Source organism: Macaca nemestrina, chromosome 9 (genome assembly GCF_043159975.1).
Source record: "Macaca nemestrina isolate mMacNem1 chromosome 9, mMacNem.hap1, whole genome shotgun sequence".
Taxonomy (NCBI): Eukaryota; Metazoa; Chordata; class Mammalia; order Primates; family Cercopithecidae; genus Macaca; species Macaca nemestrina.
The window spans coordinates 32,205,077-32,224,737 of record NC_092133.1 but is presented as its reverse complement, the minus strand read 5'-3'; the positions used below and the strand labels follow the sequence as shown (position 1 = coordinate 32,224,737).

The window sequence follows — 19,661 nt, the reverse complement described above, 5'->3', positions numbered from 1 at the left end:
GCGTAAACCCGGGAGGCGGAGCTTGCAGTGAGCTGAGATCCAGCCACTGCACTCCAGCCTGGGCGACAGAGCGAGACTCCGTCTCAAAAAAAAAAAAAAAAAAAAGACTGTGCTTTAAATACAACAAGGGACAGGGCACAGTTGCCCAGGCTGGAGTGCAGTGGCTATTCACAGGCATGAACATAGCCTCAAACTGCTGAACCCGAGTGATCCTTCTGCTTCTGCCTCCCTGTGCCAGGCCTAAAATGTGTATTTTCTTTCATCTATAATTAATCTAAGTCTGGTTTTTAGGCATAATTTATATGCAGCAAAATTCACTCTTTAAGACATTTTTCTGTTAATTTTGCAGTTGTGTAACCGTCACCACATCAACATGTACAACATTTCCATCATCCTGAAGAGTTCTTTATGCCCCTTCATGTCAATTTACTCCCCTTACCCACTAGCAACTGTTATCGACTATTCATCTGATTTTTATTCCTATAGTTTGCTTTCTCATGAACATCTGATAAATCATGGAGTATGTAGCCTTTTGTGTTTGGCTTTTTTAAGTTCATTGGAGATTCATCCATGTGGTTGTATGTATAAATACTTTGTTGCTTTTTATTGCTGAGTAGTATTCCATTGTATGAATTAGCCAGTTTGTTTATTCATTCACCAATATAAGGACATTTGGAATGTTTCCAGTTTTTGTTGATTCTTAGTAAAGCCACTGAAAACATTTCCATATAGTCTTTTCTATGTCCATACTGTTTTCATTTCTCTTGGGTAGATATAGGAGTGTGATTTCTGGATTTTATGAAAGTATATTCTTAAATTTAAAAGAAACTGCCAAGCTATTTCCCAAAGTGGCATGGGATTTTGCAAATTGAGACCAGTCTGGGCAACATAGCAATACCTCATCCTTATTTATTTATTAAAAAAACTTTTTTTTAATTTAAGCATTTTACATTTTCACCAACAATGTATAAGAGTTCAATTTTTCTATATCCTTGCCAGCACTTGGTATTGTCAGTATTTTTTAAATTAGACCCATTTGTGGGGGCGTGTAGCGATATATCATTGTTAGTTTAATTTGTCTTTCTGTAGCTAATAATACCAAACATCTTTTTGTGAATGCTTATCTTCTTTTGTCACCATTCAGATCTTACAACCATTTTATTTATTGAGTTGTTTATTAAAATAGATTCATATAGGTATAATGGACATATTATAAATGGACATATTGAAAGTGTACAACTTGGACAGGCATAGTGGCTCATGCCTGTAATCTCAGCCCTTTGTGGGGCTGAGGCAGGCAGATCGCTTGAGCTCAGGAGTTAAAGAGCAGCCTGGGCAACATATTGAGACTTCATCTCTATAAAAACTAAACAAAAAATTAGCCAGGTATGGTGGCAAGCACCTGTACTCCCAGCTACTTGGGAGGCTGAGGTGGGAGGATTGCTTGAGCCAGTGCACTCCAGCCTAGGCAACAGAGTGAGACCCTGTCTCAAAAAAAAAAAGGAAGTGTACAAGTTAATAAATTTTGACATATGTATATACCAGTGAAACCACAAATAATGAAGATATGCTCATGTCCCTTGGTTAGTCCCTCCTTCCTTTTCCATCAGAGCCCATCTCACCTCCCCCTGCCCCAATCTCCAGGCAACCACGGATCTGCTTTCTGTCAATGTTGATTAGTTTGCATTTTCTGGGGCTGTATAAAAATGGAATCATATATTAAATACTTTTTTGCCTGTCTCTTTTCATTAAGCACTCTTTTTTTTTTTTTTTTTTTTTGAGACAGAGTCTCACTCTGTCGCCAGGCTGGAGTGCCGTGGCATGATCTCGGCTTACTGCAACCTCTGCCTCCTGGGTTCAAGCGATTCTCCTGCCTCAGCCTCCCGAGAAGCTGGGACTACAGGTGTGTGCCACCACGCCCAGCTAATTTTTGTGTTTTTTTAGTAGAGACGGGGTTTCACCATGTTGGCCAAGATGATCTCAATCTCTTGACTTCGTGATCTGCCCACCTCGATCTCCCAAAATGCTGGGATTACAGGCGTGAGCCACCATGCCCAGCCTCTAAGCACAATTATTTTTGAGATTCACCCATGTTGTTGATGTATATCAATATTTCATTTCCTTTGAAAATTTGCTGAGTAGTATTCTATTGTATGATTATACCCATTCACTATATTGTTTCTCATTTTTGGCTGTTAACAAAGTTTCTATAAATATTTATGTAGAAGTCTTGGGATGAATATATGCTTTTTGCTTTTATTTCTCTGAGGTAAATACCTAGGAGCAGATGACTAGGTCATATGGTAAGTGTATGTTTAAAATTTTTTTAGAAACTGCCAAACTCTTTTTCAGAGTGGTTTACCATTTTACATTATAGTATAGCAGTGTATGAGAGTTCCAGTTACTCCACATTCTTGCCAGTACTGAGCACAGTCTTTAATTTAGTCTTTCTCATTGTGGTTTAATTCGTGTATCTCTAATGATTAATAATGTCGAACATCTATTCTTGCCATCTGTATGTCTACTTTGGTGAAGTGTGTTCAAATCTATTCCATTTTTTAATTGAGTGGTTATTGAGTTTTGAGATTCTTTTATGTATTCTAAGTTACAAATGCTTTATCAGATGTCATTCACAAATATTTTCTTCACATTCATAATTTGTTTCTTTGTTTTCTTAAAAGCGTCTTTCAAAAAGCAGTTCTTAATTTTAAGTCCACTGTATTGACTTTTTCTATTATGGCGTATGTTACTTGCTATTGTATCTCAAAAAAACCTTTGACTAATCCAAAGTCACAAGGATTTTTCCCTGTGTTTTCTTCTCTAAGTTTTATAGTTTTCAGTTTATGTTTGTCTATGATCCATTTTGAGTTAATCTCTGCATATGGTACAAGGTATAGATCAAAGGGTTGGGCTTTTTTACACATGAATATCCAGTTGTTCCAGCACCATTTATTCAAAAGACTGTCCTTTCGAAAAGCTTTTGCAGCTTTGTCAAAAATGAATTGACCATATACGTGTGACTCTACTTTGGGAATCTGTTCTGTTCCATTGATTTTTGTCTATCTTGATTCCAGTATAATTTTATTTTGATTACTGCAGCTTTTTACCAACTCTTGAAGTCAAGTAATACGAGTCTTTCAGCTTTGTCTTTTTCAGAGGTTTTTGGGGCCTTTGATTTTTCATGTTAATTTTAAAATCAGTTTGCTAATTTCAACCAAAAAAAAGTCTACTGGGAATGTTTTTAAATTTTTAATAAAGTAGGTATGGGGTCTCAGTGTGTTGCCCAGACTGGTCTCAAACTCCTGGCCTCAAATAGTACTCCTACCTCAGACTCCCAAAGTGCTTGGATTATAGGCCTGAGCCACTCCACCTGCTGGGATTTTTGTTGGACTTGTTTTGACTCTAGATCCGTTTGGAGAATATTGACTTTTGAACAATATTGAGTCTTTATCTCTTCATTTGTTTAGGTCTTTTTACATTTCTCGTCCATGTTGTAGCTTTCAGTGTAAAGGTTTTGCACATCTTTTGTCACATTTGTCCCTAAATATTTTGTATTTTTAATGCTATTGGAAAAGGTATTTTTAAACCTTGGTTTCTGATTGTTCGTTGCAAATACATAGAAATATACTTTTACTTATTTCCCAATCTGTGTATCTTTTATTTCTCTCTCTCTTTTTTTTTTTAATTGCACTGGCTAAGACCTCCAGTACAATGTTAAAAACAATTGGTAAGAGTGAATGTCCCTTTCTTGTTCATGATCTTAGGCGAAAGGCATTCAGTCTTTCACCATTTCACATATATGTATATATAGATGTATGTCAGCTATAGGTTTTTCATAATGACCCCATTATCAGGGGAATAAGCAGTTCCCTTCTGTTCCTAGATTGCTGAGAGTTTTTGTGAGGAATGCATGTTGGATTTTGTGAAATGCTTTATCTGATCCATTGAGATAATCATATGGTTTTTCACTTTTATTCTGTTAATTGGTATATTGCATTGAATTTTTTAAGCTTTAAATCCTTTGCATTGGCCAGGCGCGGTGGCTCAAGCCTGTAATCCCAGCACTTTGGGAGGCCGAGACGGGCGGATCACGAGGTCAGGAGATCGAGACCATCCTGGCTAATACGGTGAAACCCCGTCTCTACTAAAAATACAAAAAAAAAAAACTAGCCGGGCGAGGTGGTGGGCGCCTGTAGTCCCAGCTACTCGGGAGGCTGAGGCAGGAGAATGGCGTAAACCCGGGAGGCGGAGCTTGCAGTGAGCTGAGATCCGGCCACTGCACTCCAGCCTGGGTGACAAAGCGAGACTCCGTCTCAAAAAAAAAAAAAAAAAAAAAATCCTTTGCATTGCTAGTATAAACCCCACTTGTTCATGAGGTATAATCCTTTTTATGTGTTGTTGGATTCACTTTGCTAATATCTTTTTAAGGATTTTTGTGTGTGGTATATATCTGTGTTTGTAAGGGATATTGGTTTGTTGCTTTATTTTCTATGTCTCTGGTTGACTGTCATGATAATGTTGGCTTTATAAAATAATTTTTGAAGTGTTCCCTCATCCATTTTCTAAGAGTTTGCATACATGATATTATGCTTCTTTAAATGCTTGATATAATTCACTAGTGAAGCATCTAGACCTGGAATTTTCTTTGTGGAAAGTTTTAATTACAACTTCAGTTTCTTTAATAAATACAGCACTCTTCAGATTTAATATTTCTTCTGAAGTCAACTTTAATACTTTCTCTTCCAAGAAGTTTGGCCGTTTTATCTAAATTATCAAATTTATTGAAATAAAGTTATTCATCATATTCCCTTATTATCCTTTTAATGCCTTTAGGAGCACAGTCATATTTCCTTTTTCGGTTTCATTGATTTTTTTTTCTTTTTCTAGCTTCTTAAGGTAGAAACTAAGATCATTGACTTTGAAACTTTTTTTTAAATATAATCAGTTGAAGCTATAAATGTTATTAGAAGTAGTTCTAATCACTATTTTAGCTACATCCCAAAAAATGTCAATTTAGTTGGTTTATAATATTCAGGTCTTCTGTATCCTTAGTGATTTTTCTATTTGTCCTTACCAATTATTGAGAGGAATTTTTATGTCTCCCTGAATTTGTCTATTTCTCCTTACAGTTGTGACAGCTTTTGCTTCATGGTTTTTGTTTGTTTGAGACAAGGTATCACTATGTCGCCCAGGCTGGAGTGCAGTGGCACACCTATGACTCACTGCAGCCTCAACCTCCCAGGTTCTATCAGTCCACCCGCCTCAGCCTCCCGAGTAGCTGGGACCACAGGCGAGTGCCACCACGTCTGGCTAATTTTTTTGTATTTTTTTGTAGAGATGGAGTTTTGCCACATTGCCCAGGCTGGTCTGGAACTGCTGGGCTCAACCTCAACAAAGTACTGGGATCACAGGCATGAGCCATGGCACCTGGCCTGATTCATGGTTTGTTGTTGTTGTTTTTGTTGTTTTTGAGATGAAGTTTCTCTCTTGTCATCCAGGCTGGAGTGCAGTGGCACGATCTCGGCTTACTGCAACCTCCACCTCCTGGATTCAAGCGATTCTCCTGCCTCAGCCTCTCAAGTAGCTGGGATTACAGGTGCCTGCCACCGCACCAGCTAATTTTTTGTATTTTTAATAGAGACGGGATTTCACTGTGTTTGCCAGGATGGTCTTCATCTCCTGACCTTGTGATCCGCCCGCCTCAGCCTCCCAAAATGCTGGGATTACAGGCATGAGCCACCAACTTCTGGCCTTTTAAAGAAATTTTTTAATGGAACAAAGACAGTTTATTTTTACCCACATGTTTACCTTTTCTGTTGCCTCCCATTCCTTTGTATAAATTGTATTTCCATCTGATATCATTTTCCTTCTGCTTAAAGAACTTACTTTAACATTTCATATATGCAGGTACACTGGCGACAAATACTTTCACTTGTCGTTTACTTGGGAAAGTTTTTTTTTTTTTTAAGGGATGGGATCTCATTCTATAGCCCAGGTTGGAGTACAGTGGCACGATCATAGCTCACTTCAGCCTTGGACTCCTAGTCTCAAGTAATCCTCCTGACAGCCTCCCACATAGCTGACTACAGGCTTGTGCCACCATATCTGGCTAATTTTCTTTATTTTTTTGAGAGATAGGGTCTCATTGTGTTACCCAGACTGGTCTCGAACTCCTGGCCTTACATAATCCTCTTGCTTCACAACCTCCTGAGTAGCTGAGATTATTACAGGTGCAAGCCACTGCGCCTGGCTCTAAAAAAGTTTTCATTTTGCCTTCATTTTTGAAAGATATTTTTGCTGGCTAAATAATTCTATATAGGCCAGGCATGGTGTCTCACACCTATAATCCCAGCACTTTGGGAGTCTGAGGCGGGTGGATCACTTGAGCTCAGGAGTTCAAGACCAGCCTATCAACATGGCGACCCTTTCTCTTCAAAAATACAAAGATAAGCTGGGCATGGTGGCACGTGCCTGTAGTCCCAACAACTTTTGGGAGGCTGAGGTATGAGGATCCTATGAGTCTGGGAGATTGAGGCTGCAGTAAGCCATGAATGTGCCACTGCACTCCAGCTTGGGTGAGAATGAGACCCTGTTTCAAAAAAAAAAAAAGAATTCTAGATTGACAGTGTCTTTCAGCACTTTAATGATGTCATTCCATTTTCTTCTGGCTTGATTTCTGACTAGAAGTTGGAAGTCACTCGTCTAAATTATGTATCTTTTTCCTCTGACTGCCTTTAAGATTTTATCTTTATGATTAGTTTTCAGCAATTTGCTTATGATGTGTCTTGGCGTGGTTTTCTTTGTGTTTTTCCTACTTCACATTAAAAAATAGAATTGACAGAGCGATTTGAAGAAGGCTAAACTATATGTTGTCTACAAGAAAGCTACTTTAACTATAAAGACACATACCCCTTAAAAGTAAATGGTTAGCGAAAGATATAACACATGTTATAGACTGAATTGTGTTCCCCTAAAATTTATATGATATCTTAACCACCGGTACCTCAGAATGTGACTGTATTTGGAGTTATAGGAGCTTTCAAGAGGTAAATAAGGTTAAATGAAGTCATTGGAGTAGGCCCTAACCCGATATGACTGGTGTCCTTATAACAAGAGGAGATTGGGACACACAGAGACCATGTGAAGATAAAGGGAGAAGATGACCATCTACAAGTCAAAGGAAGAAGCATCAGAATGAAACCAACCCTGCCAACACTTTGATCTTGGAATTCTAGTCTCCAGACTGTAGGGAAATTAATTTCTATTTTTTGAGCACCCTAGTGTATGCCATACTTTGTTATGGCACCCCTAGCCCTGATGGACCATTCTAACACTAGTCAGAAGAAAGTTGGGGTAGCTGTATTAATTACAGAGAGAGCAAACCTCAGAGCAAGGAATATTATCAGGGATAAAGAGAAGTGTTGTATAATGATAAAGGGGCCAGTTCTTCAAGAAGACCTAACAATCCTTAACATGTACACACCTAATAACAGAGCATCAAAACATGAGGCAAAAAACCATAGAACTGCAAGGAAAGAATAGATGCATCCACTATTTTAGTTGGAGACTTCAGCACCCCCATCAGTAATGGACAGATCTGGCAGGCAGCCAATTCAGTAAGAACATAGTTGAATTTAGCAGTACCATCAATCAAGTGTATATAATTGACGTCTATAGAATGCTTCATCCAACAGCAGCAGAATACACATTCTTCTCAAGCTCCCAAGGAAATTACACCAAGGCAGACCACAGTCAGGGCCATAGAATGCACCTTAAAAAATTTACAAGAATAGAAATCATACTGCATATGCTGCCAGATTACAGTGGCATTCAGTAATGGAAAGATAGCTGGAAAATCCCAAAATATGTGGAGATTAAACAATACACTTTTAAATAACATGTAGGTCAAGAAGAAATCGCAAGAGAAATTGAAATGTATTTTTTTTTAATTTTTACTTTTAATTTTTGTGGGTACATAGTAGGTTTATATATTTACGGGGAACATGTGATGTTTTGAAAAGTATTTTGAAGTAAACAAAAATGAAAACAGCTATCAAAATGTGTGGGATGCAGTGAAAGCAGTGCTTAGAGGGAAATTTATAGCAGTGAATGCATATCTTAGAAAATATCTAAAATCAATAGTCTAAGCTTCTAGTAGAGCCAACTAAGAGAAGAGCAAATTAAATTCAAAGTAAGTAGAGGAAAAGAAATAATAAAAACTAGACCAGAAATCAATGAAATTGAAAACAGGAAATCAATGGAGTACATCAAGACCAAAAGCTAGTTCTTTGAAAGGATCAATAAAATGGATGAGCCTCTAGCCAGACTACGAAAAACACAGAAGACATACTTTACTAATATTAGAAAGCAATCCCAGATCTTCACAGAATCAATACTTAATAATCTTTCCAAACAGAGAAACTAAGCCCAGGTAGATTCACTGGTGAATTCTACCAAACATTTGAATAAGTTATATCAATTTTCTATCATTTTTTTCTACAAGATAAAAACAGAATGAATAACTTGCTAACTCATCCTATGAAGCATTACCCTAAAACCAAAACCAGATAAATACAATATAGGAAAAGAAAAATACAGACTAATAATGGCTAAGCTATGAAGTTCAATAGGTTAGGCAGATCAAATGCATTTTCAGCTTAGGATAGTTTCATTTACAACAGGTTCATCAGGATGTAACCTATTGTAATTTGAGGAGCATCTGTATTTTAAACTATGATTCGTGCTTGAACCCGGGAGGCAAAGGTTGCAGTGAGCCAAGATCGCATCACTTCTAGCCTAGGCAACAAGAATGAAACTCTGTCTCAAAATAAATAAATAAATATTTGATTCAGACATATGTATGGTTTTTTTTTTTTTTTTTTTGAGACAGAGTTTCACTCTTGTTGCCCAGGCTGGAGTGCAGTGACACAATCTCGGCTCACTGCAACCTCCGCCTCCTGGATGCAAGCTATTCTCCTGCCTTAGCCTCCCGAGTAGCTAGGATTACAGGTGCCCGCCACCACACTTGGCTGATTTTTGTATTTTTAGTAGATACTGGGTTTCTCCATGTTGGCCAGGCTGGTCTCGAACTCCTGACCTCATGATCTGCCTGCCTTGGCCTCCCAAAGATCTGGGATTACAGGCGTGAGCCACTGCACCCGGCCATGTATGGTCTTATTATTGCCCTTATGTTTAGCAATTTCATGATTTCTAAAATTTTTTTTTTTGGGGGGACAGAGTCTTGCTGTGTCCCCCAGACTGGAGTGCAGTGGCTCGATCTCAGCTCACTGCAAGCTCCATCTCCTGGGTTCACGCCATTCTCCTGCCTCAGCCTCCCAAGTAGCTGGGACTACAGGCGCCCACCACCACGCCCGGCTAATTTTTTGTATTTTCAGTAGAAACGGGGTTTTGCTGTGTTAGCCAGGATGGTCTCGATCTCCTGACCTCGTGATCCGCCCATCTCGGCCTCCCAGAGTGCTGGGATTACAGGCATCAGTCACCGCACCGGCCTCCAAAATATTATAAAATGTAATAATGTGCCAATAAAATGTAACTCTTAAATTTAAAAAATCCTCGACAAAGTATTAGCAAATTAAATCCAACAATGTATGAAAAGAATTATACCCTGTGACCAAGTGAGATTCATGCCAGGTATGCAAGGCTGGTTCAGCATTCAGAAATCAATTAATGTAATCCATCACATCAGGGGACTATAGAAGACAAATCACATGCTTATATCAATAGATGCAGCAAAAGCATTTGACAAAATCCAACACCCATTCATGATAAAAACTCTCAACAAACAAGGGATAGAGAGGCTTTTCCTCAACGTCATAAAGAAAAATGCAAATTAAAATTATAATAAAATCTACAAACCTACCAAAATAAGTGTAAAAGATTGGCAATATCAATTTTTGGTGAAGATGTGGAGTAATGAACTCTGATAAACTGTTGGTGTGAGTATAAATTGGCATGACTTTTAAAAAATTGTTTCATAGTATCTTCTAAAGCCAAACATACACCTACCCCATGGCCCAGCAAGTCTACTCCTAGTTGAAATGAGTGCATATATTCAGCAAAAGACACATAAATGTTCATAGCAGCTTTGTTGTATAATAGCCATAAACTATAATCAGCCCCTATGTCCACCAACAAGAGAATAGATGGATTGCATATTCATACAGTAGAATATCAACCAGTAATAAAAAAGAATGAACACCATTTTACATGCAGCAGCATAGAAGAATCTTATAATGTTGACTGAAAGAAGCCAGGCATGAGCTGTGCTCGGTGGCTCATGCCTGTAATCCCAGCACTTTGGGAGGCTGAGGCCGGCGGATTGCCTGAGTTCAGCAGTTGGAGACCAGCCTGGGCAACATGGTGAAATCCCATCTTTACTAAAATACAAAAAATTAGCCAAGCATGGCAGGGGGCGCTTGTAGTCCCAGCTACTCAGGAGGCTGAGGCAGGAGAAACGCTTGAACCTGGGAGGCAGAAGTTGCAGTGAGCTGAGATCGCACCACTGCACTCTAGCCTGAGCGACAGAGCAAGACTCCTCCAAAAAAAAAAAAAGAAGCCAAGCATGGCCGGGCGCAGTGGCTAAAGCCTATAATCCCAACACTTTGGGAGGCCGACATGGGCAGATCACGAGGTCAGGAGATCGAGATCATCCTGGCCAACATGGTGAAACCCTGTCTCTACTAAAAATACAAAAATTAGCTGGGTGTGGTGGCACGTGCCTGTAATCCCGGGTACTTGGGAGGCTGAGGCAGGAGAATTGCTTGAACCCAGGAGGCAGAGGTTGCAGTGAGCCAAAATCACACCACTGCACTCCAGCCTTGCCACAGAGTAAGACTCTGTTTCAAAAAAAAAAAAGGCAGGCATAAAAGAATACATACTATATGATTATATGAAATTCAGTAAGAGAGTAAAAAAATTAATAGCAATAACAACATTGGGCCAGGCAAAGTGGCCCACACGTATAATCTCAGAGCTTTGGGAGGCCAAGGCAGAAGGACTGCTTGAGTCCATGAGTTCAAGACCACCCTGGGCAACAAAAAGACCTGGTCTCTACAAAAAAAAAAAAAAAAGAAAGAAAACAAAAGCTGGGCGTGGTGGCATGTGCCTGTAGTCCTCACTACTTGGGAGGCTGAAGCAGGAAGATCACTTGAGCCCAGGAGTTTGAGGTTACGGTGAACTATGATCACACTACTGCATTCTTACCTGGGCAATAAAGTGAGACCCTGCATCTAAAAATGACGATCATGATGACGCCTGTAATCCCAGCACTTTGGGAGGCCAAGGTGGATGGATCACGAGGTCAGGAGATCGAGACCATCCTAACACAATGAAACCCCATCTCTACTAAAAATACAAAAAATTAGCCAGGCGTTGTGGCGGGCGCCTGTAGTCCCAGCTACGTCTGAGGCAGGAGAATGGCATGAACCCAGGAGGCAGAGCTTGCGGTGAGTGGAGATCACGCCACTGCACTCTAGCCTGGGCAACAGAGCAAGACTCCGTCTCAAAAAAAATAAAAAGATGATGATGATGATAAAATTGGAGTGGAGATAACATTGTTTAGTAAGGGGTGTGAGATTGTTTTCCAGTATGCTGGGAACATTCTACATCTTCATCAGGGTAGTGGTAACTGCCAGTGGTATGCTAGAACAGGCTCATACTCACTTATGAGAGCCAACTATTCATGAATTTTGCAAGCTGGTTGACTATTACTAGCTTATAATTGGCCATGATAGGAGTTTTTAATGCCGTGGAAATCTACCAGTGGTTTTACAAAGTAGCAAAGTTGGTTGATAAACATTTATCAGCATACTGCTTTATTGCTCACCAATCCTTGACCTCTGATTATAGAAGGAACTTAGAAGATAAAACCAGGGAGGTAGTAAGGAATGCTGTCATCCACCCTAAGCCAAAAAGGGTTGGCATGAGAAACTATTAATAGCATGCTATTTAGCATGTCTTGGCCAAAGAATATTACTTTGTTTACAGCTGCCTAGTATTTGACTTTTCCATGCTGCCTTTAGCCAAAGTAAATTTTCTTTTTTTTTAATTTATTTATTTATGTATTTATTTAGACAGAGCCTCACTCTGTTACCTAGGCTGGAGTGCAGTGGCATGATCTCAGCTCACTGCAACCTCTGCCTCCCAGGTTCAAGCAATTTTTCTGCCTCAGCTTCCCAAGTAACTGGGACTACAGGCACGTGCCACCATGCCCAGCTAATTTTTTGTATTTTTAGTAGAGATGGGGTTTCACCGTGTTAGCCAGGATGGTCTAGATCTCCTGACCTCGTGATCCGCCCGCCTCGGGCTCCCAAAGTGCTGGGATTACAGCCGTGAGCCACTGCACCCGGCCTCTCTCTTTTTTTAAAAAAACAACTTCATGGTAGAAAATTAACAGCAAACCATAGCCTTTCTGTAGACTCCTTTTGACATCTTGCTGAATTTGTGTCCTATTGATTTTGAGTAGTTCAAGTTCCTACCCTTTTTGTTTCTACTTCTTTAGGAGCATTCCGGAAGAGTTTTTCGACTCCAGTTTGATGAATTCCAGATTGTCAGTAGTTCACATGATGACACAATCCTCATCTGGGACTTCCTAAATGATCCGGCTGCCCAAGCTGAACCCCCCCGTTCCCCTTCTCGAACATACACCTACATCTCCAGATAAATAACCATATACTGACCTCAAACTTGCCCAGGTATCAAAATCTATTATGTACATAACACTGTGGGTAGGAGACAGGATATTAGCTGTAAGGTATTGCTAGTTCATGGAGCTTTCTCCTGCCATTTGTGTCACCAAGTCCTGTAAAGCCGAGGAAGCAGACAATGTGAGACAGGGCTGAAGCTGCCACAGTATGGACAGTGCCTTTCACCAAGGTAGCCAGCCTCAGTTCTAGGTGATTGTAGGGTCCTATGTGTGTGGTAAGCCTAGTCATTCCTGCCCTAGTTATCTAGTAGTACTGTTATGAAAATAAAATGAGATTTGAATCAGTTTGAAAACTAAGTAATGACCCAAAGGCCTGTGATGTTTAAGTTCCCAGATCACACAATACCTACAATAGAGACGTTTCAAGCCAAGTAGACACTCTGATGTCTAATGTGTGAATGGAAACATCTCTTGGTGAAAGTTCACACTGACATAGAAATAAAAGGGCAGATTTTAAAAGGAATATAAAAAGTAGCTTTTATATCCCTATCCCCATTCCTCAACCCTCCAAAAAGAGGACCTGTCTTTTGACCTCTGACGTTGGTGAGAACTCCATGTGTCCTCCCACTCAAGTCTCCAAACTCTCTCTCAGGCAGGGGAAGATCCTAAAATACCCAGGTGGTCCATACATATTATGGTATATTCAGATCATACGTGGTGTTCTGACCAGTTTGAATACACTAGGTTGTTGCCAGTTTGAGAAGGCTGCCCTAGCTGCTGAGGAGCGTTGCCTCAGTTCTCCTGGCGGAAGTACATGTTCGCTACACGTTTCTGCATCTCTCTTTGCAGTGTTCCACTGAGGGCAGTGATTCACGCCCAACTGGGCTTGCCTCAGCACCTCTTTCTCCCACAGAGGACACGGTTCATCGTTCCTCAGCCAAGTCGCACAGGCTATGTGCCCTTGGACAAGTAACTTCCCAGAGCCTGAATCTCCTGATGAGTAACATGAGGGGCACTGCTCACCTCATGGAGCCCTGTGAAGGCTGCATGGAGATACTGTATGGAAAATTCCTAGTGCTTAGCACAGTGCCGAATACATAGCATGCCCTCAGGAAAAACTGGTCATTAGTATTAATACTGCAATCTCCCTATACCTACCCCCTCCTTTTGCCCAAAATTTTCTCTTCCTTAGACTTCTGTGACACTTTGCTATTTTTTTTTTTTTTTTTTTTTTTGAGACGGAGTCTCACGCTGTTGCCCAGGCTGGAGTGCAGTGGCGCGATCTCGGCTCACTGCAAGCTCCGCCTCCCGGGTTCCCGCCATTCTCCTGCCTCAGCCTCCTGAGTAGCTGGGACTACAGGCGCCCGCCACCGCGCCCGGCTAATTTTTTGTATTTTTAGTAGAGACGGGGTTTCACTGTGGTCTCGATCTCCTGACCTTGTGATCCGCCCGCCTCGGCCTCCCAAAGTGCTGGGATTACAGGCTTGAGCCACCGCGCCCGGCCGACACTTTGCTATTTTTAATATTCTTCCTGGCTCTCTGATTATTTGTGCCTCTTTCCCCCTCACTCCTAAGAGTCTGTTTCTGGCTTTTCTTATTATTTTTATTTTATCTTATTTCTTTTTTTTGAGACGTAGTCTCGCTCTTTCACCCAGGCTGGAGTGCAGTGGCGCGATCTCGGCTCACTGCAAGCTCTGCCACCTGGGTTCACACCATTCTCCTGCCTCAGCCTCCTGAATAGCTGGGACTACAGGTGCCCGCCACCGTGCCAGGCTAATTTTTTGTATTTTTAGTAGAGACGGGGTTCCACCATATTAGCCAGGATGGTCTCAATCTCCTGACCTCATGATTCACCTGCCTCGGCCTCTCAAGGCCAAGCCACCGCGCCTGGCCTATTTTATTTCTTGAGACAGGGCTTCGCTCCTGTCGCCCAAGTTGGAGTGCAGTGGCACAATGTCAGCTCACTGCAACCTCCACCTCCCAGGCTCAAGTGATTCTCCTGCCTCAGACTCCTGAGTACAACAAGCACACAACACCATACCCAGCTAATTGTTTGTATTTTTTTTGTAGAGATGGGGTTTCACCATGTTGCCCAGGCTGGTCTCAAACACCTGAGCTCAAGTGATCCACCTCCCTTGGCCTCCCAAAGTATTGGGATTACAGGTGTGAGCCACCATGCCTGGCCTCTCTTTCTTCCTTATCTAAGTTCCTTCTTAGGCTGCCTTCTCTCTTCCCAAAGCTTCAGATCTCATCTCAATGTAGAAGACTCAAATTTCTGTCTCCAGTCCAAGCCTCTGCTTTAATCTCCAGGCCACATTTCCAGGTGCCATCCACACAGCTGTCCTTGAAGATAGCAAGAGCACTTCTAGTGCTCACATCCTCAACTACACTGTCCCCTCCTTTACACTGCTGGTACCCTCCAGCCACACAGCCGGGCCAGCTTTCCTTGATTCCCCCACTTCTGTTAGTGGCACCACCATGCTTATGGCCACTCAAAGGCAGGGCCCACAGACCATCCCCGACCCCTGCCCTGCCATTCTACAGGGCAGGTGAAAGCTATGCCAACCGTGGTCACTCTCAGCCTAAAGACATCAGAGTCACTCTGCTTGAACACCACAGCCCTGAACATGTCAGCAAGCCCTGCCTTTAGTGTAACTTCCCCATCAGTCCAGGTCACCTTTGACAGAAGCTCCTGCATGGCATAGACAGAGAGCAGGCATTAGGAAGGACTCCTAAGCCTTTTCCCCATTGGAAGCTAAGTGAATGCTCTTTTTTCTTCAAGCAAGTAAGAAATATCGAAAAAGGGGCTAATGACTGTTTGCTCTGTTTTCACACAGGACCCATTAAAGTTGCGGTATTTAACGTATCTGCCAATACCAGGACGAGCAACAACAGTAACAATCAAACTACTGCCCAGTTTCCCCGGACTAGCCGAGGAGCAGGGCTTTGAGACTCCTGTTGGGACAGTTGGTTTGCAGTCGGCCCAGGACAGTCTACTCAGCACAGCTGACTGCTTCAGTGCTGCTATCAGAAGATATCTTCTATCTTTTGTGAATGATTGGAACTTTTAAACCTCCCCTCCTCTCCTCCTTTCCCCTCTGCACCTAGTTTTTTCCCATTGGTTCCAGACAAAGATGACTTATAAATATATTTAGTGTTTTGCCAGAATCTCTCTTGCTTTGCCATTAAGCAGAAGAACTAGTTTTCCTGTATAGCCTGCTGGGAGAGACCCAATTCTAGGGGATGGGGGATGCAGCGTCAAGCCAGACAGTACCCAGTGTCTCCCTTTTAACTGCAGGAATGCCAAGCACCTGGCCAGAGCAGCCCAGCCCCAATATGCTTAGGAGGAGACAGAGCTCGCTTTGTTAGCCTCTGGGGCAAGAAAAAGAAAACACAAGAATGTATACACTGGAAGATTTGGGCCTCCTGCCTGCCTTCTCTTTGTTTCTGTTCCTCTTCCCATCTACTTGCCTACTCCCCTTCAACCTTTCTTCTCTGTCTGCTCCACCTGAGAAGAAAGTGTATGAAGAGAGTGTCCTCCTCTAGCATGAGCCAGATCAGCCAGAAAATGCAACACTTGGAAGAGTTAAATGCTGTTCAGTGAAGATTTCAGCCCCAGACCTTTGCTGCAAGTGACCCTGTGGCAGCAGTGGATTCTCGGACATGATATTCTCATCATATTTGCAACTCTTCTCTCTCCTTCTTCCCCACACCCAAAAGGAGGATGGGGGGCGGGGGGCGGGGAGAAGAAGTTTCCTGGGCTCCATCAATGGCTGCATCTTTTCTGGACTCAGCAGTGTCCTTGATTCCATGTAGAGGGTGGAAAGGAGTTGCTGATTGCATTTCCTCTCAGTAACAATTAGGTGTGTAATAAAAAGCATTGTACTTCATCTTAAATCACTGGTAAGGCTCAGCCTACAGAAAGGTTTGAAATGGCCAGAACCAAATGCTTGGTGCATTCTGCATAATGGTTTCCATCTCCGATTTCCTCATCAGGGCCTGTGAGTACCCCGCCTGTATCTTTGCAAAGACCCTGATCAAGGTAGCTTAAGAGAGATAGGAGAAAACACTGGTTTTTTTGTTTGTTTGTTTTTTGTTTTTGTTTTTGTTTTTTGGCCAGTTAAATATCATCTCTCAAAAATTGATCTCACCATGTCAACTTTGCACTGCAGAACCTTCCTTCTGCTTCTCCCACACCCAGTATTTGCAGAGGGGCAAAGCTGCCCAAGAGAGAGGATCAGGGTGAAGTATGGCATACAGGGTTTATAAATGGGACAAAAACTGCCTTTTCTTCCTCCTCCTGACCTTATTTTACTCTTCACTCTCCCCAGCCAATAAAATGTCTGTGGCGATTGGCAAACAGCATAAATGGCTGGACCTCGGCAAGGGTCAGGTAAACCTAGCCACTCAGAAGGCAGCTGTGTGAGCTGCCAAAGCTAGTGGGCTTCAGGTGCAAGGGCACCTGTGCCACACCAACCTGGGAGCACACAGAATACTATTAATGTGCACCCAGCTGGTCTCCCCAGGCAAGAAGATATCCTCTTCCCAAGGTGTACCCAGACTGGATGTTGTGACTACATATTTGAGAGTCAGTTTATGCATATGCACACTACCTTTCCTGCTTTATGAGTATTTTTAAGCTTTTAGTTCAAGGTTATATTCAGAAAATATTTCCAGTGTAATGATACGTCATAGCCTAGGAAATATTTTCTCAATGTAATTCCCTTCCCAGCTACCCAAATGCTACAGAGAAATGTTTTCTACTTGGCCACTATCAGGGTTCGTCATCTATTGTGTTGACTATTAATGGCTTTTTGATTGGGTAAGGATTTTGCTATAGATGAAGATAGAGGGCTGTCAGCCCTGAAAAACACACAGGTCAGACATTTAAAAGGCATGGGTTTCAAGCTGTCTCAAAATATTGTCCAATAGCCATAATTTTACCAGCCCTTCTGTCATATGCTGCTATTACAAAGTGGAAGCTGTTGAATGTTTATTGGTGCCCAGGGTTTTGCTCTCCAATCTAGGTTCGGTTGAAGGAATATTGTTTCTAAGACTGTTTTGAAACATGTCCAGTACATCACAAAGGAGATCAGGTCGAATCCTACAGATGTGGAGCCATTCCCCCAGTTCAGGATATTCTCCAAGTTGTCCTCTCTGCTGCTGATGGAAATGGGAATGAAGTTAAGTGGTCTGAAAAACTTGAATCGTTCACATTTCTCAGCCCTGGGGGTCATTTACCAGTTCATTGTAGAAGAAATAATCAGGTAAGTAAAAGTTCATTTCCAGAGAAGGTAAACCCCACTTACCATCTCTGCATGATTTCAGTGGGAATTGATTATCACTAATCCCCAGCTGGGCTAGAATAAATGTAAAGTTTGACCTTTTTAAAACAAAAAGAGAGACAAAGTCTCAGCACATTCCAAGGAGTGATAGAAACAGAGCTGAAGGTGTCCTCATGGTAGATTAGTCTCTTCTCACTAAAATTTATTTTCCAACGTAGGGCCTAAAGGAAACCTTTTTTAAAGACAGGCTGAAACCCCTTCGAAGGCAGAGGAAGAGGTACAGACATGTGACCTTTTGGTGCACACTGGGGCTACTTGGACAAGACCAACATGCCTTGCTGCACATGTGTGTATTTCACTGCTGAGAACATCCTTTAACTTTGTGTGCAATTTGAAAGGATGTGAATCATGGATGGAAGGCCGTTTGTACATGTCCCTTGGCAAAATTCTTTCTGGTGTCTCCTAACTTCAGAGACAGGGACTCTTTTGGATCTCTAAATTGACAGGTAATAAAGTCTGTCCCTCATAACTTGTTTCCGAACTAGAAAAGACTGTGAGACCCCTACATCATTCTTGTTTTTCTGCTTGAGTAAGAACAATCCTTTTTTATTTTTCTTCTGTATAGTCTAAAGCTACAGAGGAAAAAAATGCACTCTTCCCTTGCTGGCTGCTGGTACCATTGGTCTAAACAGCTGTAGTTGGTCTGCTCCTTACTTAGCACTTGATTGTGTGGGGAAAAAAAGGTGGGAGGGGTGGGGAATACTGGAAATAATCAGGGCAATTTTTTTTCTTTCCTATAATTGGATTAGATACCTTGGTACTGTTAACCTTCTCAGCATCTCCCTTTTGCCTTAGATGGCAACACCCTCCAGCCTGAAGCAGAGCAGTCCAACCCAGGTTAGTGCAGCCCTGAGACTTAGGGTACAGCCTCCCTGGTCTTCCTCCACACAGCTGATCACCAACAGACCAGACCTCCTTTAACCACAGTGTCAACATAGTGTTGGAAAGAGAGCCATCTCTTAGAAAACTGAGTTTCACTTCTTTACCTGTAGCTCATCTGTGGTGTCAGAATCCTTTGAGCTGAAGAGAGAAATCAAAAGAGCATGATGATGGCTGCCTGGTTTCAGGTGGAACTTAATGCATTGATCTTTAGAAACCCCTTCTGTTGGAAGTAGAGTAGCTATGATCTAAAATGTCCTGGAGGCAGATGACATTGAAAATACGTGCTTTCCAACCAGCACAGCTGGCGCACTTAGCTCCTGATTGGATGTGTGTGTGTTTTATTAAGGATCAGTGCAGTAAGTGTTTTAAAGTGTTACCTCCTCTCCTAACCCTTCCCCTTCTTGGACACTGAAGGAAAAGGCCAACTAGGATGTTAGCCCTCTGGGCACCAAGGAAACTAACAGCTTTCTCAAAGCGGTGACCACTCAGGCCGGTCCAGACAGATCTGAGGGATGACCAGTGCACTCCAGCGATGGGACAAGCCTAGCAACACATGTGAGCTTCCCCGAGAGCTTTCAACTGGTTCAGCTCTTTGTTCTCTAGACTCTTAAGTACTGACTGCTTTGACTTTTGTGATTATGTTATGGTGATGTGTAGTCAATGTACCAATATGTTCACAACCTAGGATCATGGTAATAGAGTGTGTTTTGGTTTTTTTTAACTGTTCAGAAAAAAAGTAACTTAAATTACAAATATAAGATTAAAGCGAA

General features: G+C 41.8%; 1 protein-coding gene across 15 annotated transcripts in view; it reads left to right on the top strand.

Annotated features, from left to right (window-relative positions):
• The window catches only part of LOC105478371 (beta-transducin repeat containing E3 ubiquitin protein ligase), a 250,995-nt gene extending 231,334 nt beyond the window's left edge, over nucleotides 1-19,661 (top strand). For 11 of the 15 annotated variants that reach the window (XM_071069257.1, XM_071069251.1, XM_071069247.1 and 8 more), the window contains one exon: nucleotides 350-11,549. In XM_071069257.1, coding sequence (XP_070925358.1) covers nucleotides 350-613 — 264 coding nt within the window. In that variant the 3' untranslated portion in view covers nucleotides 614-11,549. Of the gene's footprint in view, nucleotides 1-349; nucleotides 11,550-12,520; nucleotides 12,714-15,501 lie in introns of those variants that run through there. The other 4 variants (XM_011735593.3, XM_011735585.2, XM_011735594.3 and 1 more) reach the window with 2 other exon arrangements.